At 34.4% G+C, this 26,942-nt stretch overlaps 3 protein-coding genes and 1 long non-coding RNA gene across 7 annotated transcripts; 3 read left to right on the top strand and 1 right to left on the bottom strand.

Moving 5' to 3' along the window:
• Positions 1 to 509: 509 nt before the first annotated feature.
• Positions 510 to 22,477, bottom strand: LOC122523388 (protein spaetzle 3). Of its 3 annotated transcripts, none has more exons than XM_043645094.1 (7): positions 22,166 to 22,477; positions 8,087 to 9,039; positions 7,158 to 7,398; positions 1,598 to 1,722; positions 1,212 to 1,499; positions 960 to 1,085; positions 510 to 726 (listed from the first exon to the last, which is right to left on the bottom strand). In XM_043645094.1, exons 2-7 carry the CDS (start codon positions 8,608 to 8,610, stop codon positions 531 to 533), a joined length of 1,500 nt encoding a protein of 499 aa, XP_043501029.1. In that variant the 5' UTR covers positions 8,611 to 9,039; positions 22,166 to 22,477; the 3' UTR covers positions 510 to 530. The 3 variants fall into 3 exon arrangements, with proteins under 3 accessions (XP_043501029.1, XP_043501028.1, XP_043501027.1); XM_043645093.1 differs by lacking the exon at positions 22,166 to 22,477 and adding an exon at positions 12,380 to 12,744; XM_043645092.1 differs by lacking the exon at positions 22,166 to 22,477 and adding an exon at positions 11,332 to 11,582.
• On the top strand, positions 2,053 to 2,424 carry LOC122523391. Its single transcript, XR_006305292.1, has 2 exons — positions 2,053 to 2,205; positions 2,294 to 2,424. It is a non-coding gene; the product is annotated as an uncharacterized LOC122523391 (long non-coding RNA).
• On the top strand, positions 20,493 to 22,684 carry LOC122523390 (protein lethal(2)essential for life-like). 2 transcript variants are annotated; one of them, XM_043645096.1, is made up of 2 exons: positions 20,493 to 22,000; positions 22,601 to 22,684. In XM_043645096.1, coding segments are annotated over exons 1-2 (762 nt in total). In that variant the 5' UTR covers positions 20,493 to 21,240; the 3' UTR covers positions 22,603 to 22,684. The 2 variants fall into 2 exon arrangements, with proteins under 2 accessions (XP_043501031.1, XP_043501032.1); XM_043645097.1 differs by having other exon boundaries at positions 20,504 to 21,940; positions 22,601 to 22,678.
• LOC122523387 (ralBP1-associated Eps domain-containing protein 1) lies at positions 22,559 to 26,749 on the top strand. Its single transcript, XM_043645091.1, has 5 exons — positions 22,559 to 22,832; positions 23,086 to 24,361; positions 24,454 to 24,518; positions 24,763 to 24,970; positions 25,054 to 26,749. The coding sequence occupies exons 1-5, from the start codon at positions 22,584 to 22,586 to the stop codon at positions 25,236 to 25,238; spliced, it is 1,983 nt and encodes a 660-aa protein (XP_043501026.1). The 5' UTR covers positions 22,559 to 22,583; the 3' UTR covers positions 25,239 to 26,749.
• Positions 26,750 to 26,942: the final 193 nt, after the last annotated feature.

The following is a 26,942-nucleotide window of genomic DNA, read 5'->3' as shown; positions in this document are numbered from 1 at the left end:
TAGAAAATTACAGAGACTCTACTTTTGTACTCCATACGAAAACAAGGAAAGGAAATATTTACCGTGTGTATCATCGTCGTCGTCTCGTTGTCGTTGTAATATTTAATATCGAAAAGATACGATATCTATCTATCGTAATTTAGAATTTCATCGAAGGAAAGATAAATCGTTGAAAATGTTTCGATTGATTTTTCAAAACTTAATTATTAATAATCTACCTATACGTATATGTAATAATGAAGAAGAAAAAAGAAAAATAACTAGGAAATAAAGGATAACAAACAAAATCTAGGATGTAGGAGGAAAGATGTCGTAAGTTTTTAGCCTCTTTCGTGTGTCGTCGTTACGTTCGTTGATTATTTGTTTTCTTTTCCTGAAAATATTCTATCGAAGAAAGCAAAGAGAAAATTTATATTTTAATCGTTCTCAGAAATGGAAGAAAGTGAAGTAAGGAAAATATAAAAAAGAAAAGAAAAAAAAGGGAAAAAATATAAGGAAAAATAAAATCCTTTTGGGTGCAACTGAAATAATTAATTTCGCGAATTCGTTGGTGGAAACTTGTTGTTGTTGGGTGGATCGCATCTGCATACGCAACAAGAAGGAAACAGGAACCAGTCCATGAAGATGCCCTTGCAATCGTTGTCCGGATCGTAAGCGAGCAACCTATGCCATTTGTACTTTTGTTCGCATCCGCAATCGGCCGTGCATCGATTCGTTTGCGTCTTTCTGAAATTTCCACGAGGTTCTTGCGTTTCTTTTCTTTCTTTTTCTCACTCCAATCAACGAACGAACAATATATACATTTTATCTCTCTTACATACGATTACGATTTAAAATTCTACTCGTTAACAAACTATTTAACGTTTCATTCATTTTATCGTAATCGAGTAAAATACTTTTGAACTTTGAATAAATATCAATAGATTTAGAAATATTATGTAATACTTGTATGTACTCACGAGCAAACTTCTTGGTGAATCGCTTGTTCAAAATGTTGAGTGTTTACGATGGCACGTATCTTTCCTGCACTATTGCTAGCCCAATACGGTGTCACGATCTCTACTTTTGATTCGCATGCGTCGACTCTAAAATTATGATCATTGTTCTCTTTATTTATTTCAACACCGTGCGAGTCGTACATTTAAGGTAGGCACGATTCTAATCGTAATTTGTACAGCGTTCAAAAACAACGGAAGAAGATATACACGCACCTTCCACTTTCGTTGTTACGATTTTTTCCAAAAGATTGTCTCGGATCTCTTTTTTGATTCTCCCTACCAAAAAAGGAATCCCCATCGGCTTCGATTTCCGTTTCGAAATCGTGTTCCTTCTCTTGAAGATTGGGCCCACCGTCCGGTAAATCTAGTTTCGACGATTTCGAGGAGGATTCTCGTCTTTTTCTTCTCGTACGAGTTCGATGACCTGGACTCATCTCGAAGTCACCGTACATTCTCTTCATCAATGCTTTGTTTTCGTCTATGAAACGTTCTATTCGTTCGCTACAAGATTGAGTAGTCAAAAAAGGCCATAAAAAAAAAATAAAAATAAAAAATAAAAATAAAAAACAAATAGAAAAAGTAATAAAAATCATATTTACATCGGGTAGGTGTTTCCGGCAGTTGGACAAAACAATTGATGATATCTTTTGATGCACGGTGCACCTCTGACCAAATCACCTCTCAATTCGACTCCTAATGCGACCGAAAGTGCTGTCCAAAGGATCTACACAAAAATCAAGAAAACAAATCAATAAATATCTTATCTAACGTAACGTTATTAAAAAAGAACTGGCAGAAGAACTCGCGTTTAAAGTTATAAGGAAGAGGGTCAAGGATCTGTGCTGGAAAGGTTAGCATAAAGTCGAAAGGAAAAACGATTCGACTTGTTAGATAAGAACAAATCTAAAAAGGTCGATCTCTCTTTCTTTTTCTATTAAAGGGTCTACATTATCCTTGCAAGTTGAAAACTATTCGATCAATTTGTATTTTGGAAATACTTATTTTTACGAATAATTTCTTGAATTTAATTTCATAATATTTTCACATTAAAAGTTTACTCAATTACAATTATGATTTCCGAGACAATGAAAAATGGAATTTTCTTTTGGTTAAACAGTTATAGTAAATTTGTCGAAAGGATCGAAGAGAATCTAAAAGCAAGACGATAAAGATGATATCGAACGACCACACCTTGTCAGGATTCAAGGTATACCACGTGACAATCTTGACCATTATTGTGCGACATACGAAACGAAAAGGATGATAGTCGTTGACTCTTATATATTTTCTTTCAGTGATTTTACCTTTCCATGTATTTACGTGTACACATATGTATATATACATATATACCCCATGAATATTAATTCAAGGTTCTCTACACACAGAAAAAAGGAACGCATAAAGTATACGAATTCTTTCGAGAATATTTCATGATTTTACAAGTTCAAAGGATACTTCCATTACATTTTTGTTCCTTTTTCCTTATCAAAAACATGTGCTCGTAAAATTGAAAAATATTTCAAGGTTATCGATTCGATTTTCTTCCATGTATTTTTAAGTAAGTAAGTATATTTCCTCTATAGGAATATAATATATTGTACACGCATATACTCACGAGCACCAATACATTCACGATTCATGCACACCCACATCGATACTCGCACATAAATTTACATATAGCTAGATATATCCTATCGAATGTATAGTTGAATGTATCGATACACACGTACGTTTACGTGTAGATGTCAATGACACGCGTGACCCAAGACAGTGTTCGAGACACCCACGGGGATACATAGAAGCAATAACTTAACTCAAGGTATACCTTTATTCTGCAAATCTTAGGCTCGGCACGATAACACCGCGACGACGACAACGTGTTTTTGAGAAAGCTGCGATAAGAGACGCGAAACACCAACGTTTCTTATCGATCTACCGCAAGGACGTTCACGAGGGATAGAAAACCTTTTAACGGAGAAACTGATGCAAATCAATTTGAATTTCTTACTTTTTTTCTTTTTTCAAGCGACAACTTCCTTATGTATCTTTTTTGTCTATTTTTATTCTTCCTTTTTAAATCCATCGTCGTCATCCGCGTGTGCGATCAACGTTATTAACGTTATCAAGCTCCAATCATGCTCGTCTCATCGTTATCCTCATTATTATTAATGGTATACAATTTTGTTATTGACATAATTGACCAACGTCACTTTTTATTTCGATCGAAATAACGATTTATGAGACTGTCGGAAGTATAAGGAACGTCTCGTTCTTTCATTTTTTAAATAGAATTTTAAATTGACGACTCGTCGATTATTACTTTAATGCAGGATGAGTTAAAAGTTTCTCTTCGGTGATTATTAAAAAAAAAAAAGGAATAAAACTTTCTCGCGTAAGTTCAATCGAAATATTGGACAATGAAAAAAATCTACGGAAACATCGCAATTTGATTTTCGAATGGAAGAAGATTTTCTCATGACGAAGAAGTTGTAATAGGAGAAGAGGAAACGATTAGCATCGAAGCCCAAGTAATTGCAGAATCATTGATCTATACCGGAAGATCTTGTTGCATCGTTAACGTCTATTAGGTTTTTAACCCACGTGTTTGCATATCAGTAGGCGTCAGTAAAGTCGGCTTCGTCTATATCGGTTCGAGTCATTCAGTAAAACTTCCTCCACAGGGTACGTCTCTTAGCGAAAGTCTTTACAGAGAGAGAAACGTGAATCACGGCGAGTGTCCACGCGAGTCAATTGCAATAGACGATTATGCGAATCGAATTTGAACGAGGAGGTAATCGTCTAATGTTCTATGGAACGCGACATGTTTCCAATCGATATTTCGACCATCATTTTTATTCTTTTATAATTGTATTGCTAATTAATATATTAGCACAGTTCATAGAGATATCTCTTCTTTTTTTTTTTTAACGATACTCTAATGATTATTCCGATAATAAATCTTATTAAATGTATTTTTCTTACATACGATTCATATATCAACAAGGGATGCACGCGTATACGCTAAATAAATTTGACACTTTTCTATAAAAGAAAAAAAAACTATCTCCGTTGCGTAATAATCAGTGTAGGAGTTGTCAATTTGATTGGATTGCTCGCAGTGAAAATGTCAGACGACTCGTTAGGCATCGGTGATTTATATTCGTTGTCCGAGATATAATAAAATAATCAAAATAAAAGGAAGAGCGTTTAAACGGGTAGTACCGTTGAGATAACGATCTGGGATAAGTATTAATCGTTCAAATTTCTAGATTCGAGCGTAGGACAACGATAAGAATTGCGGTAACGATGTAGAACGAATGAATAGTCGAGAGAAAAAGTCAAGTCGTCCGTGAATCTTAACGTTTGTCCGTGATTGGGTGTTGAACGTGGTTCGAGGAGGACCAGTGGTCAGCAGTGAAAGGATTTTCAATAACGGTATAACTCGATACCAGAAGAGGAATCGTTCTAACGTTCGACATTGAACCGATTTCAACTAAGATATTCTAGCTCCGTTAGACAAATCGTCATTTCTCAGTCTATCTTTCGAAATGCGAATGGTAAATAGTACGTGCTCGTTATTTGCGATCAAGAACAACGTTGGCAATCAACGTTTATGACCAATTTTATCTTCCTTTTTATTGTACAATCCTCAACTCGTTAGTATATTCTTCGTTTATTCAGTTTTTCTAATGTTAGGGTAATTTATCTTTTCCATGGGATCTTCATTTCGTTGAGAAATATTACGAATAACGAAGAGAGTAGAATCGTTGCCTTAGAATTAATCGAATCTCGAAGTCGGTAAAAAGATATGACGCGTAGAATTTTATTAGAAAACGATCGAGGGTAAGGTCGTTCGTATCGTTTTCGTCACGACTTTCTTTTCTCACGAAGTTGTTAACGTCGAGAAATAGGCCGATGTTACCTTTCCAAACGATTCACTCGAACAAAATCCAACCTCTTTTCGATATCTTTGATTGAACTTAATTAACTCCGACGAGAGACTTGACGTAAACTTTCGTTGAATCGAAGAAATCGTTCTTATTAGAATCTTTGTTTGATTTTATTAGAAAAAGAAAAAAAAAAATTAGAAATAATCCGTGCACGTGTATCGATTAACATTTTGCTTATCGCATTAATTTAACTTCGTTTAATGCAAGAAGACACCGTGCGAATTAATTGATATTGATTTATTCGCGGATTAATAATTTAACATTATATTTAAATAAATTTCATATATTTCAAGTGTATTGCAAATAAAACAAAAAAATACTACGATACTAAAAGTTTATATTCGAATGATAGGATCTTTACGAGTAGTTGTAGGCAATGTGTTAAGGTAATTGCAAAAGACAGAACGACTGCTGATGTCCAATTATGGAAGAAGTCTAAGGAGGAGGTAATCATTGGTTAAAGGAGTGCTATAGGAGGCATTACGAGGACGAGCAAAAGAAGAAGCAAAAGAAGAGGAACATGCTCTCTTAACATTTAACGATTGTGATCTACGGGAAGAAGCTGCACGTGTTTTTTTTTTCCTCTCCTCTATCCCGATCTCGATCTTTTTGGATCTTGTCATCGATGACACGGTTAATGAGAGATCTTGCGCGAAGATTTAAAGCTCCAACTTTTTGATGGATATTAATTAGTCACCTTTGATGACAACGAAAAATATCAAACGGGGGGTGGGGGGCATCGCGTAGTTATTCGAAGATACAAACAAACAAAAAGTAAAACTCGCAATTCATTTTATAATTAAAACAAACGTAAGAATATATCGAGCGTGTATGGTAGCGAATTACGTAAGTTACGTTACATAAAAGTACGCTTGGTTTTTCGTTTATTCAAGTACATGGAATAATAATGCATAATAAAAAGATCACGTCGGTGAGAACGAATTTCTCTTTTTTTCTGTTCTTTTTTTTTTTTTTTTTTTTTTTTTCTAAAACTTCCGATCGGTTCTTTTAAGATAATTTTTATTTCTACGTCCGTTGAATTTGATTTTTTTCTAAGATCATTGGTAATCGGCAAGGTGTTGCCTCGCAAATTCTAAGGAAGATAGAATCTGCATGACTGGGGTCATGGATAAGCAAGCGAGGAAATGTCACGCGGAGAGATGTCAGAGTTGCGAACAGTTCTTATAGATATATATAAAGTCGTATCCGAGCGCGTTCGATCACCTTTCGAGCCGATACAACATCTTCTTACAAAGAAAAACGATCGATAGATCTATCGAAAGTCCCGTCATTTAATGGAACCACCAAAAATGCGAAACTTAATCGTAATTACCCGCGTAAATGATATTATTTCAATCGTCTTAGTTATTTTTATTCTCCCTTTAGCATCATTCCAATCATATTATCATTATTTTATATTAGTAGGAACTTTCTTACGGCAATTTATTCAATGACTCGTAATTACTATGAAGCATTATTCAATTGATTTTCTTTCTATTAAACTAAAGGTCGCGCGCATCTATTCGCAATCAGAATTGATCATATATTGTAATGTAAAGCAAAAGATAAGAATCTTTTGGTAACAGACGATACGTTTAAAGTGTAAACCGTTTAAGATGAATCGCGAGCAAATTGTAGGTCGGGAGATCATGATTCGTGCTTTCTTCGGGGAACGTATTCAGTATACTAACCTATGAGTCACGGCATCGTCGTGTTCGGCATTTTACAAATGTATATATATATATACAATATTAAAATATATTCAATCTTTATCGGAAATCGTTCCTTTTTCGATTTATGATAAATCATTCCAATTATTGTTACCGCTTTATTATCGATTTTTAAAAGAAAACAACAACAAAAATCCGTAAATTATTACTCAACAACGATATCAATCTTTCCCACGTACAAATCTAATAAAAATAAAATTTATTTGGAATGAAAGAAATTCGAATTATCATCCTACTAACTATAAGCGGGTAATTTAATAAAAAGTTTAGAAAAAATATGATTAGTAGGAAAGCTCGTTTGTGCCGTGCTTGGAATGGCTTTTGTTTCTGCTGCGAAATAAGAGAAAGGTTGAAGAATGTAAAAGGCATGACGAGGATACCGATACTCGCATACCGCATGATTCATAATCGTTTTTGATGCAAACAAAAAAAAAGAAAAAGAAAAAGAAAAAGAAATGCAACTATAACGTGCAACTCACCGGAATTTGTACAAAAGTTCCATTGTTTACTTGAGGATAAGAATAAAGCGGTACGACAGGAACCGAACCGTTTTTTAAGAAAATCGGGCCTTGAATCGGTGTTACGTGTGCGTCCCTTGGTACACCTTGATCCTCCTCGTCGTAATAATCCTCGAAATCGTCATCGTAATCCAGAACAGCGTGGACTGACGTTTTTGTTCCTGGACCACCTCCGAATCCTTCTGCATTTACTCTCGTATATCTAAAAAAAAATCGAATAAAACTTTCTATACGTATAAATATAATACAAAATGGAATTTATGACTAAATATTATCTTATATAACATTTTCTTTTATTCTCGTACAAAAATGTCTAATTAATTTAACGTCCATTTCGATAGGTTAGTTTAACGAAATAAAAAAAGAAAAGAAAAAGAAAAAAGAACGCGAGAGGAAAAATAAGGAAAAGATTTTGTTCGATTGAGAAATAAGGAAGATTCCTTGGAAGTCTTTAGTAACTAATTACTTCGTATTTCAAGATCGATTTATCTCGATAATGCTCGAACAAGATAATGAATCGATTCGAAACGATTATAAGCAATGACATAATTACGTGTTCGCAACAACGAGCAGGTTGATTGTATGATACGATGTACGCGAGTGTGTATTCGTATGTAAGTACGATACTTCAAAATTCCGAAAGAAATTCGTCGAGATATTCGAAGCACGTTCGAAGGAATACGTCCAGAGGAAATCGTTACGTAAATATTAACGTTCGTGCTCAATTAAGATTAAATATAACGATACGCTTTCGCTCGGACGCAAACGGAAATGAATTTTTATGAAAAACGACCTTGTTTTCGCGTCAGCCAAGACAACAAAAATTAATCACAGATGATAATTAAGAAACGACTAATAATCGTAGATTTCGTTCGAATAAAATGACTTACCCGTTAGGTCTGTCCGGATAACCTTCCTGTTCGGAGATCCTGCTGGATTGCAAGGATTCTCTTTCGCGTTCATCGTTTTGTCGTATTCTTTCTTGTTGACGTTGAGTTGAAGGAGCTGGCGGTGGTGGTCTCATTTGTTGCTGTTGCTGTTGCTGTTGTTGCATTCTAGGTTGAGTCCTTCGAAAATCTTCATCGTAATTCGTATAACGCGTATCCTGAGTCGATGAAAAAGAAGATTGTTCGGCGTAAATTTCTGGTCTTCTTTGTTGGTTCGTCTGACGTTGTCTCTGTTGTTGCTGTTGCTGTTGCTGTTGTTGCTGCTGCTGTTGTTGTCGTTCCTGTTGATACCTCGACGGTGGTATGTAAGGTTCGTTTCGAAAGGGTTCGCGATTATCGTAATTAACGGGTGGTGCCGGCGGAAGTACGGCATTCAATCGAAGATTATTAACCGTCGAGTGTCCGGTGTAAAGAAACGACGACGGCGTAGCCGTGTGATAAGGTAAACTAAAATTCGTCAAGGACATTTCTTGTTCTTTTTAATCCTAGACGAAAAACGAAAAAGAAATGAGAAAAATCGTCAAAGTTTTTCGAATACTCGAAGACGCGTTTGTTCCAGATCTTGAAGTACCAACGTTAAATCGATAATTATTATAGTCTGGAGAAAAATCATGATTGATCGTAGCCTCGAAATGAGCTAATTGTCGACTCGACCGACTCGAAACAATCGGCTGATCTGTCTCGTTCGATCTCCGCATCGCAACATCCTCGACGAGATTCGCGATTCTCTTTATACTTTGATTAATATTGTCTTCTTATATTTCCTCCTTCCCCTTCCCCTTCTTTATTTATTCTTTTTCTATTTCTTCCCGTGTTCTCCTTCCTTTCCTTTTTCGGATTTGTCTGTTCCAACGTCTGTAATCTCGTTTGATGTTTAATTTAATAGAGACGTCAACCTGCAATTACCCAGTGCTATGAATAATTTGCGGATGCATCGACCGCGAATAATCGAAGATTAATTATCTACCGCATAATTTGTCTCTTTCTCTTTATCTTTCTCTTTTTATTAAGATGACGTATATCGAGAAAACTTGGAAAAAGAGATAGATGCGGTAAAAAAATAATGCATGATTCAACATCTTTTCCGGAATCCGGTTTACTCGATAACGGATATACTTATTTTATTTCTTTTTTTTTTGTTCGTCATATAACGTTTCGTTTAATGAATGAATTAAACGTCATCGTCACGATCAGGATCATCGATCGACGTAATAATAGTTCGTAGAACAAAAAACTAATCTAAAGATCGATCGCGAGTTTATTTTTAAATCGATTGTTCTATTCGTTCGGGCAATCGTTTAATCCGGAAAATTTCTAATTACGCGGGGAAAATTTGCGCCATATGTCAGACGTAATACATAATTATGTTTATCGCGTAAAATGGATCTAACCGGTATTCCCGTTTCTACTTTCTTTCGACAAGATTTGCGTAGGTGTTAAACATTCGACACGATTTTCTCTTATGGCATCTTCTATTTTTTACTGGCATAAATCTTCCTTCAAATAACACTAGTCATCATTAACGTTAACTTCAATTTTCGTAATGTTTCATCGTAACAAATAAAAAGAAATTAGTTTAATTCGCAATATTGCGTTACAAGAGAAAAAGAATGCAATAGATCATATAGATTAACAATAATAATAATAATAATAATTCGAATTCGAATGCATGCACCCGCAATGAATCGTATTTCTTAGAAAGGAATATTAATAATAATGGCGTTCATTGTCGTACGTACGTATAAGTGACACTATAAAATATAGTTTAGTGTTGTTACTAAGGACAGTGAGATAGTACACACTCGTTACGATCTATAGGTGGTATACTAACGAATATTTTTTATTTCATTCCCATTATATCTCTCGAACTCGATCTACCGATCGAAACGATTTAATAAAAGACGACGACGACGACGACGAGGACGAGGATTTAAGAACGCGCGTAAATGCGATACAAAACCTATGTACCCTATTATAATATTACCCTATAGATACACCGAGTCAGCTGTTAGTGTTAGTTTGCAAAAAGAGCCTCTTGAATTGACGATTTATCATAGGTGAACCGTACAGGTCAGCCAATGTGGGCGGTCTATGATCATTTTATCCGACAATGAACGATCTACAGATAAGATCTATACGCGATTAGAAACTAAACGTTAAATCACTAACGTTCGCGTTTAGAACAAACTTTGTCTTCATTATGATATTTTCTATTACGTTCGCCTACCATTCGAATGACGACAAAGATACGTGAAATTATTAAAAAAACAAATCATCGTAATAATGATAATAATTCGAGAACCGTTTGACGATAATACATACTCATTGATAATTAATTTTGTAATTGTTATTAACTCGTGAATCATAGCAACTTTGGCCTTCGAGGGAATAAACGTGTGTTTTAATAACTTTAAAGAGTTCATAAGTCTTTTTTCATTCAACGTTCTCTTTACTTTTACGATATTACACGAAAGACAGGTGTGAGAAATATTGCAAAAAAAGGAAATTATCCGAAGAGAAAGAGAGAGAGAGAAAGAGAGGGGGATGGGACGACTTTTATCGCGAAAAATCATGCGAAAATCGTGCGAAAATCATGCTGTTTTTTATGACACATTCATATAAGTACACAACGGGAAAAAAAAACGGGAGATTAATTATTACGTTGGATAAGTTTACTCTGTAATGTGGCAAAAAAAAAGAGAGAGAGAGAGAGAGAAAATGAGGCGTGGACAAGAATGATTACCCAGAGTGGGCCCTCCGTCGTACGATTTTAAGTATCGTCGGAGGGCCCGGCCGCCGGTCCACGTCGTCGTAGCTCACTTTCCCTCTTCGATTGCTTTCTTCCAAGTTTTATCATGCAAAGCTTGTTTTCGATTCCGACACAAACACATCTTACATCACCCAACGGAAGCGAAATCTTTCTCCTCCTTTCTCCAAATTTTAATAGATCATTCGATACTTATTTTTATACATATTTTTTGTCTTTTCCCGTACAAATTTCTCATCGACATTTCGATAAACGATAGACCCAATTATACGAGAGTTAATGATCTATTTAAATTTGAGTAAAATAAGATAACAATATAAACGTATCATACACCATTATCGTTATTAATTAAATATAAATATTATATATGCAAAATGGTTAATTTTTTGGATAAATCGCATACAAAAATACTTAGGCATACCTTTTGTCGTCCTTTGAATTCCAGTCGAATGAGAAAGGAAATAAGAAAGAAAAAAAAGAACTCGAACAGGAAGAAGAGGAACGTGGACGATATATATGTCGGGGTCCTCCGTTCGAACCAAAGACTCACGAATTCAAACGAAAAATCTCTCCGAAGCTTTCACTCTCAATGAAAGTTTCCTTTCTCTCTTATCTTCTTTACCGACGGAGGAAGAACAAAAATGTATTAAATAAATAAAAAGAAAAAGAGAGGACGAAAAAAAAAGTAGTTAAAAATTACGAATAAAATAATATTATATATATAAAAAAAAAAAGGAAAGAAAGTATAATGGAAGGGAAAAATGATAGATAAGTCGATTGAAAAACGTGTCGGAGCACGTGCGACGATTTACGCCGGCGCGTATATGATCGAAGGTGTGCACGCGCGCGCACACATACACCGACACCGACGAGAGCCACGCACCTCGAAACGCCTCGTTGGTCGAGCGACAACTGAAAGAGAGAATCGTTTTAACTTCGAGCATAGAACCACCACACGGCAGTATGGAATAAGGAGAGGTGACCCTCGATCATGAAGAGCAACGCACACACACACACACATACACGCGCAGAGACAGCCAGATAAACGTACACAGCTTCTCTCTTTTACTTTCTGTTCTTCTCCTCTTCCACCACCTTCCTCTCTTTTTTATCTTCTTCTTCTTCTTCTTCTTCTTCCTCTCGACACCTCTCCCTTTTCTCTCTTTCCTGGAATCTCGTTTGACACCGACGCGTGTTCATCTTCTTCGTCTTCTCTCCCCTTCCTCTGATTATTTTTTAATTTATTCATTTATCAAGATTGCTAATTACTGTCCCGAATACGAATTTTTGTATGTACATTTTTTATCAAATTATTTCGAATACGAAGACTATATTATATCGTAAAACCAATTAACAATATTCTACCTTAAATGAAAATAATGTGACGAATAATTTAGATCGATGAAGGATGCTGCATTAGAAAGAAGCGAGATCTTTTTTGCAAAATGAATATACTTATGCATCGTTACCTTTCCTAAAGTTTGTTTTTTCTTGATTCTTTTGGCTTCTGTCTTTCGAACGACGACGACGACGACGACGACAACGGCAGAACGGTGGGCCACATCGCGCTTTACCACCTTTCATTTCTGTGCACGTGAACTGACGTAACCGTATAACTGTATCGGAATCTCCAACCTACGTTCACCTTTTCTTCTTATTCTTCTTCTTCTTCTACGTCTTCTTCTTTTTCTTACTAGACGAGCTCTAATATCGTACTTTTCTACGAGAATATCGTAATAGTTTCGTAATATTGCATACGGGATGGTATATTTCAAGTACCCATAATTTCTAATCGAAATTCAACATCAATGAATAACACTTTTGCAATAGACGTTTTAAACCGATCTAATTTCGTATATATAAAACCTTGAATAAATAATTTAATAAATTGTTTAAATACACACACAGTTTTAAATAATCAAACATTAGAATGGTTATTTTTATGGGAAGAAAAATATTCACGAGTTAATACACGTATAAGGAAACCTTTGAACTCGATAATCCTTTTAATTTTCTCAAACACGGCTAATGAATATTAATAAAGATTATTATTATTATTATTGTTTGCAGAGGTATCAACGATACTAACACGCGTCTTTCTGCACGCAATTACTCGTTTCCCTCGTAATTCTCAAGCCCGACGTATTGATTCTTTATTGGCCTTCGTGGGTGTCTTTTGCAAATAGAAAACAGAAATCTGCCGTCGTTGATGCACGTCAACGATCTTTCCATTTCTATCTCTCTCTCTCTCTTTCTTTCTTAGTTTACCATTATTACGTAATAATAGTCTTGACACGTTTATAAGCCATTGAAATATCGACTTTCTTTTCGAGCTTTCAATATTCCCCGAGTCGTCCGTCCCCTAATTTTTCTCTCGATTATCGATTCTCCACATTACTTTTTTCCTCCATAATAATCACGAAGAAAAAGTAAAAGAAAAAGATGAAAATAATATATATCGATTTTAATCTGCAATATAATTCACGTAAAGGCAGAATTACGAACCGATAATTTTCATAATTACGAACTGTTTCCATAATTTCTCTTTTTTCTTCTTGGTTTTTTTTTTCTTCTTCTTTTTCTTCTTGTGGAAGCATCAAAAGGGCTGCGCCTGCTCCCGTTTATAATATTATCATCGGAGTCATCGGGTTTCGTCACGAAAACGTCGGGTCGCCGTTTTGTCGAGTTAACTGTCCGTAACACGATCGATATCTCGAAACTATAACGAAGTTTTCCTATCGAAAAGGATTTCCTACGAAATTTCTGCTCCACCCACTTGTTTACAAGGTGACTCGCTTTCCGTTCTTTTATTATCCACGTTGGCTTACGTAGGGGAAAAAAAAGGAAAAAGTCTCCCGGCGTAAGATTTATCAGTTCGATCTGAAAGTTTAGCGTCTATCGAATATCGATCGTCGTACGAATCAAGTCAAAGATCTCGACTACCGATTTACCGATCTCGACACACATTTTTTTTCAACTTAAATTATGTTAATTCGATTCGCGTATTTGCGCGAACGTACATAGAAAACCGCGAGAAGAAATTTGCCTTTTTTTTTTTTTTTTTTTTTTTTCAATAAAATGGACTAAACTTTTTTTAGCAACCGAAAGAGATTGAATTTTCGCAGCTAATCTTCGAATATTTTTCTCTCTCCATCTCTTTTTATTTCTCTATTAATACGTTACGAATAATCGGAGAGAAGGAAATGAAAAAACATTAATCGTAAATTCGAATAGCACGATGCACAATGTTCCGTTTCTCAACAATCTCTGTTTTTTTTTTGTATTTCCTTTTTCTCGTTCTCTTAGAAGAAGTTAGAGAAGACGGCGTGCGACCTTTTAATCTACAAGACCACCCTGGCAGACCGTTCACACGTCGCCGCGTATAAAGCAATCAAAAACGTTTCTATGTAATTAGAAATTATCTTCGTTAGTAATCGCAATAGTTTAATATTCTTTCTTCTTCTACGAAATAGAAAGAACGTGCATTTCGTACAATGCCTTACCCTAACTGATCCTCTAACACTGATAATTTCTTTACATCTGTAATAAAAATTGATTTAAAGAAATATTATACGATGCAACGAAATAATGAGTGCATGAAATATTGTAAATAAAACACAAATATTATATTATTTTTACTATATATATAAATAAATTTGTACCTGTGAATAGAAATATATTTCACGTACTAAAAGTCATCTTTATTCTATGTAATAATTAATTGATTATTTCTAAAAAAGAAAAAGGATAGATAGATCGTTGTTTAGATCGAAAATAATCGAAGAGAAATATACTGAAAATAAATATGAAAGAATAAATGTGTAGACACATCCGTGTTGTTGCTATTGCAAAGCGTTTGCGTATAAAGATCGATCTCGTTTAGAAGCTTCCTTCTTCCAAGGGTAAGGAAAAGTAATAAGGGAGAGGGGGGTTGTTGTTTTGCTCGTGCTTCGATCTATCAGTCCATTTTCTAGGCAGCATGCCGACTTCATTGTTAAAAGATCGCTTGCACAAGAAACGATCCATAGAGTATGGTACTATCACGGGTTCGTGCACACGAGGCATCTGGTCCCCTTTCGAAACCTTTTATTCAAACCTATTTCAATACGTTTCTACGACCAAATCTATTCGCGTTAGATTTTTCTTCTAATATTATATCAAAATACCGTGTAACTTTATTTCGAATTTCTTCGTTTCCATACGAGAGTACCATTTACTAATTGAAAATTGATTACAACTGTTTGAATTCTTTTCTTCGCAATATTTGATTTCGAGAGTCTACGTTCAGGTTTACATTCGAGGAATACGATTAGTATCTCTAAACATCGAACAAAACAAGAAACATTAGAAACAAACACGTATAATGCTATATAAATCTTAATTGATAGAACAGTTAGCACGTTAAATCTAACAAAGTGTGAAAATTACTTAGATTTTATCTGGAGATAAAGAAAACCCATATAAGTAGTATAATGATCTATAACGATCTATCGATAGAGATCATCGTTCGAATAGCCGACAAAAGGTATAACAACTATTTCGATTGCTAATAGATGAGAATAATAGGAAAAGTAAAACGATCGTAATATTTCGCGTTCGATCGATATCGAAGATCCTGCTGTTTTTCCATAGCTTCGTCCTATCTATCCGCGCCAATTAACAACGATATATCTCGACAAAGGATAATAATAAATGCAACCGGAACCTGGGTTCTCGTTAAAAAGGGGGAAGAAAAAATCAAAAGGAAAGAAAGAGAGAGAGAGAAAGAGAGAAAAAAAGAAATATTAGCTGCACGTGGTATACACAGAGCGGAGCGACCAATCGGAAAACGTATTTCGTAATTCCTTTGGCGCAAGTTCTGTCCTAGGCGTTGCACCGTATGCACGACAATTCTCCCTGATTCACGCGTGCTTATGCACGCGTAACGACACATATAAATTACGCTTGGATGTATTTTATACGCGTCCTCGTATCGTATTATCTCATCTTCAAACGGAATCTTACGAGATTAGTATGTTACAATAATTAAATGAAATTGTCAGTGAAAAATATCATTGATAAGGAAAAATAGATTTCTTTTCGTCAAAAGGGAATAAAAAAAAAAGGAGGGAAAATTTAAGCACCGTTAGAAAGGGGTACCATTAGAAGAAAAAAGAGAATCATATTTCGTCGATGATTTTTCTTGATCTTTTCGATTCGTAGGATGGAATTTGAAGGTGACGAGACACAGGACCAACGCCCACGCGTTCCGAATAACATTCCCGATATCGATCATAGCTCGTAAAGTGCCAACGACACTGACGCAACAGTTCCGCCTATTTTTTTTTTTCTTCTTTTTTTTTTACCACGAACAAGATAACAATCGTCCGGTGGATCTATCTTTCGCGCGTGCGAATAATGATTTATATTAAACGACTACGTGCGTGAAACTATTCGTTCGGTAATCGAATTACTTTAAAGAAAAAAGAAAAAAAATATATGACTTTTCTATAATATGCATTTTATTTATGTAGAAAATCTAATAAAACAACGTTGCACTTGATTTATTACGTTTTGATAAGCGTAACCGAAAAATACAATCTCTCGGTAGGAAACGAAACGGTGTCCTTCGCTTTCTTAATTGGATCCTACGCGATAACACGTACGAAGGTCCTGTCAAAGTATAAATAGGAACGAACGAGATCACTTCCTTTTCTATTACACATTGTCTCTTTTTCTTTTCTTTTTCTAACTCTCTCTCATAAAAATACTTGTAATAAGAATATAATAATAATTCTCTTCTTTATTTTTGTTCTCTCTCGTGATATTCTTTTTTATTTCCTTGCTCCAACTAAAATGTTTTTATTCTTTTGTCAAACGTTTGACAAGTTAGCTTAGACAAGGACCACGCCCGCTTTCTAATAAATTACGTCCAACCCTTTGACGATCTAGCGTTACTTTATGTGTGCGCGTGTGTGTGTGTGTGGACCAATAAGCGTATAGGATTTTTTTCTACACGCGAATTCGCATATCTTTCACATCGACGAGTCATTAATTTATCTTCGACGAATCTCGTTAATTTCATTAATTGATCTATTATTTTTATATTTTTTTATTAAACTAATTATTATATATTAAAAGTGTCATGTACGCAAATCTATACTACATATGATTTATATACAATGAATAAATAATATTATATGCTTGTTAACCATCACTTTTATCGCAGATAAAAATTATAGACAAATTTATTATCGTGTTTTATAAATTAGCCTATAATTTTAAATACTAATATCGCTTAAAGAAATCTCCATAAAAAAAAACCTTTATCAATAATATATATGTTTCTTATTTATTACGATCATGAAATTACAAGAGTACATAATTATAAATGTACATTTGATTAAACGTAATCTAGAACGTTATAGCAGAAATTCGAGGGAATTTATAAGCTCTGTTAAGAAAATGATTATGAAGATTGGTTTGATTAAAGGAAAGCGAATTAGAGTGCGTGACGGCGTGTATAGGAAGAAAAAAATAGAGAGAAAAAGAGAAAGAGAGAAGAAAAGGGCACGAGTGTGCTAGTAGGTGACATTTCGTAGCAGAAACCGAGGTTTGCTATGACGATAAGAACGAACGCGCTCTCTTCATACAACTTGGCATTTCACTTTAGTTACCCTACTGTATTATCGAATTACCTTGAAATTATAATTCTATTAAGTACTTTAAAAAAACAATCAAAAATCCGAAATAATTGTTATTAATGAAATATATACAATTCGTTGTTAAAAAAAAAATAATTCAATCTCTTATAATAATTTGGTATAAAAAATATTATATCAAAGTTATGTAAACGTATTTCCGTAAGAAGAAAACGAACACCTAGAATATATATATATATATATATATATCTTCATTTATAAAATAATCTCGTTGATAAAGTTGGGAGAGAGGGGAGGTGAAATAATAAATCAAGATAAAATATTCTAAAGAGAGAGAGAAAGAGAGAGAGAGAGAGAAAAATAGTCGTGGAAATAAGGAAAGAAAATAATAGCGGGACTTTAGGACCGAAGTGATAGCGGTTGGCCTTCGATCGCGGGGGAGTGTACACGTTTTATATGTATCGCACATTAAATATACATATATCGGTGGCATTTACTCTTGCAAAAGCGTTCCGGGATTGACGTACATTAATTATAGCGGCTCGTTTCACGCTACCTGCCTGTTTGCTTGCTGGCTTGCTAACTTGCTGCTAGCTGGCTTGCTTGCTTGCTTGCTTACTTGCTTGCTGGTTCGCCTAACATTGATTACTTGCTAAATATATTCGCACGTTCAGCAACGCGTTCTTCGCGTTATTTCTTCGCCTTGATTCTATGAACCTCGTCTTTTACCAATGTTACATTGGTATTACTTATTATGCACCAACCTGCATCCAATTCTTACGAAATACATAAAGGATTGAAGGATCAAACACTCGATCTTCTATTTCGATATCGATACCATCACATTGGTTTGCCTCATTGTCTTCCGAGGAAAGATATATATCTATCTTAAATGATTTTATATAAGATGAATCATCATTTATATTACGATCTATAGTTTCTCTATTATATCTTTTGTCTAAGCTTAAAATATTTACATTGGGATCATTTTTGTTTGGAATATTCTACGAAATTAATTTGATAGATGAAATCGACGAAATTTACAAGATAGAAATTATTTTTGTTAATATTGTTTTTATTTATATTTCCAATTGAAATATGAATCATAAAAATGATGTATTCTCTCTGATAGAACGAACAAATTTGATTATTTCGTAATTCGGAATGATCGTCTGACTTTTCCATCCGTGACTTTTTTAAATTAAATTTAAACAGTTTAGTATATGTATACCTTGAGCGCATCAACCTCATTATGCAAATGTTCAGGAGAGAACAAGGTTCTGAATATAGTTATAGTTCTAAATCGATGCTCGATAAATCACTGGCTCCAGGCGAGATGATCTTATTTATTGCGCTTCGCATAATCGATGTCTTTTTTTTTCTTTGTTAGGCTTAAAAGATAAATGACTTTTTGAAAATGAATAACAGTCTTTTAACGTTGCTCCTTCGTTAATGTTTAAGTCCTATTATTATTAGTATTACATCATTTTTAATAGATCTTTTAAATTTGCAATTACTTTTTGTGCGTCAAAAAAATTTATTTTACAAAAATTATCATCTCTGTCCCATTAATAGATTCATTGTAAATGTTCATAAAAAAAAAAAATATGAGTCATGATACATAGAAAACTAATAAAAATCATAAATGAACATAGGAAAGAGAGTGCAATATATAATTTATAATATAATTTTCTTCATAAACGTTAAATATATAATAATAATTATTATTATTAGTAAAACATAAATTTAACTGCGGTTTATCTTGGAAACTGTTTACCGCCCTTTACCCGTTTCTATAAAATATATTACCAGTCGGTAATACCAAAGAATACAGAAGTACATAGTTTCCTTTTTTATCTAACTAGATTCATCTTAGTTACTACTGAGACCATCAGTGGGCAATAGTAGGTATAATACTATCAAAGAATACTGTATTCATTTTTATATAATTATTTTAACGTTCCTGCGCAGTGATGATTTCGAGGGTAAAATTTGCATCTAATGAAACATAAGATTAAAATTAATTAATATTCAAAGTACGATAAAAAAGATATATATCATTTAAAACAATGTATATATGTATAAATAATTATAAGTATTAGTAGAGAACAAGACTGTATCCTCTATACCTTAATTAATTGTTAATTAATCGAAAAAAAGATGTATCGTTGTTTAAAAGCACCGAGTATATGTTCGAAGCACCGTTTTCCTCGAAATTCACCGTTGAAGTGAGTCATTGTCCTTTGTTAAGATTCTTTTGTTAAATGTTGTTTATACGACTTTCAGAACGTTGCGCGTGTGTGCAACGGTAATAACATACCTAATTAATAGAATTTAAGATTATAACGTTCTGATTTTAGTATTTTTACATTTTTATGTAATTATTTTACTGCTCCTGCGCCGTGATGACTTTTTTCGATTAATTAACAATTATTTTAATACTCTGATGCACTCTGCTTATATTACATGAAAATTTTTCCCTCGAAATCATCACTGCGCTGTAGAGCGTTAAAATAATTACATAAAAATAAATATCGAGATTAATCGTTGAATTTGAAATAATTTGTTTGCGAATTGGGAAAGCGACTTTTATCTCACCCCGTATTTCGATGTATTTACGTAACATATTTATGTATAACGGTCGAAATAACATCTTCACATTTTACTATCTAAATAAAATCCCGTCTATTTACTTATGGCTTATACGATATAATATATATACGTATATATGGAAGCATATTTACAGCGATCTAATACTTAAAGCCCTTCATCTTTGTACAAAAATACAAACGTTTCATTTGAAAAATCCTCTACTTAATTTTCTTCCTTGTAGGTTTCGGTTTTAATTATAAAGAAGAGAGTTCAAATAGTTCGCAAAATAGAAACTTCTCGACCTGCAACGTTAAATGCGCTTACGGTTAGTTAGCGACCCAACACGAAGAATCAACTTAAAGTTAGTTACATGCTATATGCACGCTTAGAAGCATCGAGAGAGATCGATTTTGTCGAGTACGACCAAAATAGAACGGTCGCAATTGATAGCGACGCATACCGTACCAAAAGTACATACGAATCCTTTACCATTTTCTTACTCCAATGCTAAACTTATCCACATTCGGTATAAATCTACAATATATATAAATTACATTTTTATTTTTTAATTATCTCATTCGTAAAGAGATATTTAATACAAAGAAAACAACGTAGCCTTTGAAACGAATAACGATATATTAAGATTTGAAATGATGATACCAGATATAAACAAGACAAGAAACATGATACTATTTCAATTTAAATTCCTATTTATTATGATCATTTTTTCAATTTGAAGTCTTGAATTTATCGACGAGCAACGTTTTATGATTGCTACTGCAATATGAAAGAAAAAGAAAAAGAGAAATGTTAAAGAAAAAAATAATGCAGAGTGCGTCTTTGAAGAATAATCGATTGGAAGATTCTCGTTAGCTCATTCCCCTCACCCCTCTAGGGAGAAGAAATCCGACGTGTTGAATACATAGAATACGTTGCCGTTTGGCCGGCCGGCGGCTCACCGTATAAATGAAGTGGAAATAACAGCGCAGCCAGGCAGTTACTAACAGTCGCTCGAAAGTAATAAAGAAAGTGTGACAACAGAAAGAAATTCATTTGAAAGTTAATCGATCCATTGAAATTTGATAAATTAATCAACAATGTCTCTGATACCATTAATTTTTTCCAATTGGTGGGAAGATTTGGAACGTCCTCATCGTCTCTTCGATCAAAATTTTGGACTCGGACTTTATCCCGATCAACTGTTGGATCCAATGGTTCAGGAAGAATTTTTGCGAATTCCAAACCTAGAGAGAAGAATGATGAAACCTTTATTGTACTATAGACCGTGGGCCGAATTATTGCGTAGAGGAAAAGATGTCGACGAAGGTACGTCAACGGTTAAGGCCGATAAAGATAAGTTTCAAGTGGTTTTGGATGTAAAACAGTTCAAACCCGATCAAATAAACGTCAAGATCGTCGACAAACATGTCGTCGTTGAAGCCAAACACGAAGAGCAAAAGGACGAACACGGCTGGATTTCGAGACAGTTTACTAGAAAATATATGATTCCTGAACAATGCGATATTGATCAGGTATCATCTAGTTTATCGTCGGACGGTGTTCTCAGTATTACCGCACCTAGAAAGGCCCAAATAATTAAAGAAAAGAATGAACGTACGATAAAGATTGAACGTACTGGTAAGCCGGCTATTCTAGAGAAACAAGTAGAAAAGAAAGAAGAAAAGGAGGAATCTAAGAAGGAGGAATCCAAGAAGGAAGAACCAAAGAAGGAAGAATCCAAGAAGGAAGAGCCCAAGAAAATGGAAGCAAAAAAAATGGATGCAAAAAAAGAAGAATGTAAGAAAGAAGAATGTAAGAAAGAAGATTGTAAGAAAGAAGAATGTAAGAGAGAAGAATGTAAGAGAGAAGAATCTAAGAAAGAAAAGAAATGAAAATTTCAATTTTTCTTATTATGAATCACATGTCGTTATATATCGTTTTTCATTTATCGCTACTTCCAATATATTAAATTTTTTCATAATCTTTCTACTTGTAAATAAAGTTTATATCGAATAAACGTACCTTATTAACTCAATTGCTGAATTATTTGTCTTCAATTTTGTTTACAGAACAACACACGATATATTTTTTCTTGATAAACACGAAAATCACAAATATTCAAATACTTCTTCGAAAAGAATAACTTTTAAAAGTGTATCCATTATCGAGCCCCAAAATTCCCCATGAAAACGCACCGATAGATTTTAATTATATTTTCGAACAAATAAAACTTTTACTATTAAATTTATTTAATTAACGAGAATAAACTTTTCGCGATCATTATATTTCATAGTAAGATAAATTTTAAAATAATTCTTTGATTATATTTTAGTTATCGGGAAACAAAAATATAGAGTATTTCTTGTCGTTATTCAGCGCCACCTTGTCACTATTGATACTAGTACCATCTAGGCAAGTTTATTTCCGTGGAACTAACTGAATGGCTTCAAAAAACAGGAGGAGTTTCCAGCCCCTAGTGAGAAACAAGGAAGGAGTTTTGTGTAACGCTGCCAAGATGGATTGGGATCCGATAACGATGGCGAACCTTCATCTGACAGCTACCGAACATCGTTATTACGGCGATATTTTTATATATTGCTGCGAAAACGCTGACAGCGACAGCGTATCGGTTGTTAAAGTAGCCGAGCTTTTACGCTCTGCAAATTTGCCGCGAGACGTCACGATGAAGGTAAGCCTTTTATTCTATTTACGTTTCAAATTTTATATTTCCTTATCTAGCGACTATCGTTTCAATAGTTCTTTAACTTTTTTAATATTTTCATATTTTGTATTATAAGTATGGAAGGTTAGGTTTATCCGTACTTGATACTGCATAATTATATATTTATGATTAATAAATTATGAACTTTAATTCAATGTATATCCACATATATTAATTGCTTTCTCATCTGATTTATTATTTTCTTCTTCGTTCTATTCAGATACTAGACATCTGCATTGGAATCAAAGGTACAACTCATATAGGTAAAAAACAGTTCTACGCTGTCCTTAAACTGGTGGCAGCTCATCAAGCCGGGCTGGATGTTTGTAGAGATATGGTAACGGCTGCTCTAGATATTATATCTCTGCCAAGATTTACATGGCCAACTTCTGGAGACGAGGAGGGTAGGAGGAGTACGGATTCAACAAGAGGTATCAAAAGTAGATGTCATGTACCTGAAAGCACGACGGAAAGTGAGAGCGAAGCAGAATCTCCAAGAGAAACCGGTGGAAGTACGGATTCTCCAACGCCAACCAATAGTGTAACTCAAGAAAGAAATGATGGAATGTTGGGAGGAGATACAATATTGGATGCCGTTTCTGGGGGGTGGGAGGGTCTTCTTATGTCCGAAGAGCAGAGACAATTGTTAGGTACGGAAGAGGAAAGTTCTGAACGTCACAGCAGCGACGAAGGCGAAGGAGAAGGAGATTGTTCTGGTTTTCCTCCCGAAGAGGTGTGGATTATCAGCGACGAGCAACGCGATTATTATGCAGCTCAATTCGCGCAACTGCAGTCTGATCCAGAAGGACTTCTGGCTGGGCCAGTAGCTCGAACATTCTTTGAAAAATCTAGACTTCCTGTAGCTGAACTGAGACGTATTTGGCAGCTAGCGGATGTAACCAGAGATGGGGCGCTTAGTTTGCAAGAATTTTATGTAGCTATGCATTTGGTAGTCCTTAGAAGAAATCATGTACCTCTTCCCGATGTTTTACCTCCGTCCTTGTCAATTCCATTAGTAATGCAAACTACAAACGCCCCACCACCAGTTTCATCGACGACCAAGTGCCAAAGCAGTCCACCTAATTCAGTAAATATGAGAGATAAGAATAAGGAATGGACCAAGTTCGTAGATTCGCCGACTGGTACAACTACCTCTCTCACGAGTCCTGGACTACAATTGGTTAATTTTGATTTTCAAAAATCTGCCGTCGAACGAGATCCTAAGATTTTACATCCAGTAGCTCTTCGTTTAACACCTGAAGCAGCTATTCTGGCTTCCGGGGCCAATGGTAGCAATAGCAGTTGTACCACATTAGGTGAAGACGATTTGCAACCTTCTCCCGCATCTTTGGTGCAGCGACCGCTTGTTAAAAAGCCACCGCAATCTGCCGAAGATGCCGTTATAGTAACTCCAAAGAAGGAACCACCACCGCCGCCACCTCCTAGGCCTTATAGAACACACGCACGAAGTTCTAGTCTTGATCTTAACAAACTAGGTACATGTTGCTACCGGTATACTGCGATACTTTTCATTCGCAGCTGAGAAAGCAAATCTATCACTGCTCAAAATGTGTGCACGTTCTTGTAGGGAAAAATGGTCAAAGTTTCCTCGGAGCACCTCCGCTCGTACCGCCAAGAATTTCACCAGGAATCGTAAGTTCCTCTATCTATTAACTTATACGTCTTCATTTGATTTAATTAATCTAACATTTATAATAGTTTTCTTTTTATTATTTTGTTGCAAATTAATCTATCTTTTCTTTTTGATATATAAACATCTTTAAGTTCTACAATTTTTTTTTTGTACATTTATCACCATTACTTTAATGCGGATGGCCTGGTAAGCAATTAAGGAAGGTAATTATTTGAGAAAATTTATCGTTCGTATTTGCTACAGACCTCACCTCGAAAACTGGTTGGCCAAAAAAGTGAAGGGGAGGCTCAGAGGACCCTGAGCGAAAGTCAAGGTTTCGTTGCTGATTTCTCTCATTTTTCTCCAAAGAATGAACTACCTGAAAATCCTTCCATGGAGAACAGTATTTCCCAGTCTCAACAATTTACAGGAGTTTGTGGTGCATTTCAAATTTATAGGAAACCCAGTCCTAGTAAGTCGAAATAAATCAATAAATGAATAATATTTGTATGAAAATCGGAACATATTGAATTATATTATTATCAATTATATTAGAACGAGAGCTCGAGGAAGAAGATTCGTCTAAAGATGATCCAGAAGATGGTAAGAAATTAACTTTGCAAGAATTGCGAGAGAAGAATGCAGAACTTCGACTAGTCTGTGAAGAATTGACGCGCGAATTAGCCAGCGCTCTACAAGAACGTATAAATCTTCGTGCGAAACTCATGCTTTTGGTCTGATCCTTCCATCTATATTTTCTCGTACATACATTCGAAGTAACGTTTTCCATTCTTCAATGTAAACTCATGTATTTAATATGTCGTACCTAGTCTAGAATTGATCTTCTTTCGACGGTATAGTTTATATGTATATCTGTCAAAGTCAATTGTGCGAATGAAAGATAAAAGGCTCGAACAAAAATCACGTTGCGGTAGTGTTCCGCTTTTTCTACAATAATCGGAGTTACTACTTCCTGTCTTTACAGGATCCTACAGTGCAAAAATATATATACTTTTATAATGCTGACGCATCGATAACTAAGACGCCAAGTTCTTGATTATATTTTAGGTACGCGTCTTTTTCTTTTCTCGAAAGAATCCTGTGGAAATTATTATACGTTCTTTATGTCGTGGGTGTAAAAAAAGAAGCTATTTAGTAGCTTGTAATTACCCCCACCTCTCATTAAAATTGTAACATTGGAAAAATTTTGATTCCAAAACATTTGTATATTATGGACGAATATCCTTCAAGCAAAACATTATTTATTAAAAGACGAAATAATAGTCTAAGCTTTACATTTATTATTAATGTACACTGCAAAATTAGATTATTCATTAAAAAGACGTATGATAAATTCGTACAAACGTAATCATTGTCGTCTTCGCGTAGAAACTTCTGTGCGTTCATTTATGTGTATTTTAATTAGACTGAAAAAATTGAAATAAAATTGTAATATCGTTCAAATTAGACGACCTGTAAAGAAATCTACGCAAAGATTATTAATGGTCACGTTCGTATCATTTTTAACAAGAAAGTCAACTTGTATTTTCGTATCGCTGTACAATCAAATTTTTCACTGCATGAAAGATATAGCTTAGTATCGTGATACTAAGAAAAAGTCTTACTAAATCGTGTTTTACTTCGTGATAGCTATTGTATTATATAAGTATTTTAGACATTAGACAGAATTAGGCAAAAAGGCGAAAGAGAGAGAGAGAGAGAGAAGAACTTTAAAAGGAAGAAAATCTGCAGGAACAGAATAATAAAAGAATGACCCGATCGCAAAGAAAAAACAAAATGTCCGTGATCGGAATATACACAGAGAGAATATTAATTTTTCTATTAATTCTTTAAAAGTCGTCTATTAGAAGAATGCAAATTAAGTGGTGAAATGAAATAATCCATTTTATTGTTGTTGATACGAAAAAAAAAATAATGAAACTATTAAGATGTTCTCTATGAATCTTGTATAATTCTTTATGAAGTTACAAGAAACGTTATTATATTTGTGCCATATAATGCAACATTTTACTATCCCACTGATCCAAGCGAGATATTTTCCTTGATCTTTTCGATATTATTGTATCGTTAAATCGTTTATTGCATCTTATGTTCTTTGCTTCACTCTAGTCGACATCGAAGCTTGTAGATTTAAACTAATTTCTGTAAAAGGCTACACACCACTATGTTCTCACCTAAATTCGATTATCCTGATTGCAAAAATAGGAAATAAATTTGTCTGTAAATATAATTTGATGAAATAAATTTCTTACTGACAGATGGTTTTGCAAGCAACATTATCGAGTAAGTATAAAATGTATCTTTTTAAATCCTATATGTAATTACTGAAGAGACAAGCGTATAGAAAATCGATAAATAAAATTTATTTATGTTAATTGTCGACGTGTTTTGATGTCAGTTAATAATGTTCGAAGCTAAAAGGT

The sequence above is a fragment of the Polistes fuscatus genome, unplaced genomic scaffold (genome assembly GCF_010416935.1).
Source record: "Polistes fuscatus isolate 324 unplaced genomic scaffold, CU_Pfus_HIC Scaffold6, whole genome shotgun sequence".
Lineage (NCBI taxonomy): Eukaryota > Metazoa > Arthropoda > Insecta > Hymenoptera > Vespidae > Polistes > Polistes fuscatus.
This window is presented reverse-complemented; position numbering and strand designations above follow the sequence as displayed.

Excerpts from the sequence above, each read along its gene's own strand:
- LOC122523390 (XM_043645096.1), top strand. The coding sequence starts at position 21,241 with ATGTCTCTGATACCATTAATTTTTTCCAATTGGTGGGAAGATTTGGAA.
- LOC122523388 (XM_043645094.1), bottom strand. The coding sequence starts at position 8,610 with ATGTCCTTGACGAATTTTAGTTTACCTTATCACACGGCTACGCCGTCG. Across the intron at positions 7,399-8,086 it reads TATCCGGACAGACCTAACGG|ATATACGAGAGTAAATGCAG; the intron begins GTAAGTCATTTT and ends ATTTTTTTTTAG. Across the intron at positions 1,723-7,157 it reads GAACTTTTGTACAAATTCCG|ATCCTTTGGACAGCACTTTC; the intron begins GTGAGTTGCACG and ends ATTTTTGTGTAG.
- LOC122523387 (XM_043645091.1), top strand. The coding sequence starts at position 22,584 with ATGGCTTCAAAAAACAGGAGGAGTTTCCAGCCCCTAGTGAGAAACAAG. Across the intron at positions 22,833-23,085 it reads CGCGAGACGTCACGATGAAG|ATACTAGACATCTGCATTGG; the intron begins GTAAGCCTTTTA and ends CGTTCTATTCAG. Across the intron at positions 24,362-24,453 it reads TCTTGATCTTAACAAACTAG|GGAAAAATGGTCAAAGTTTC; the intron begins GTACATGTTGCT and ends ACGTTCTTGTAG.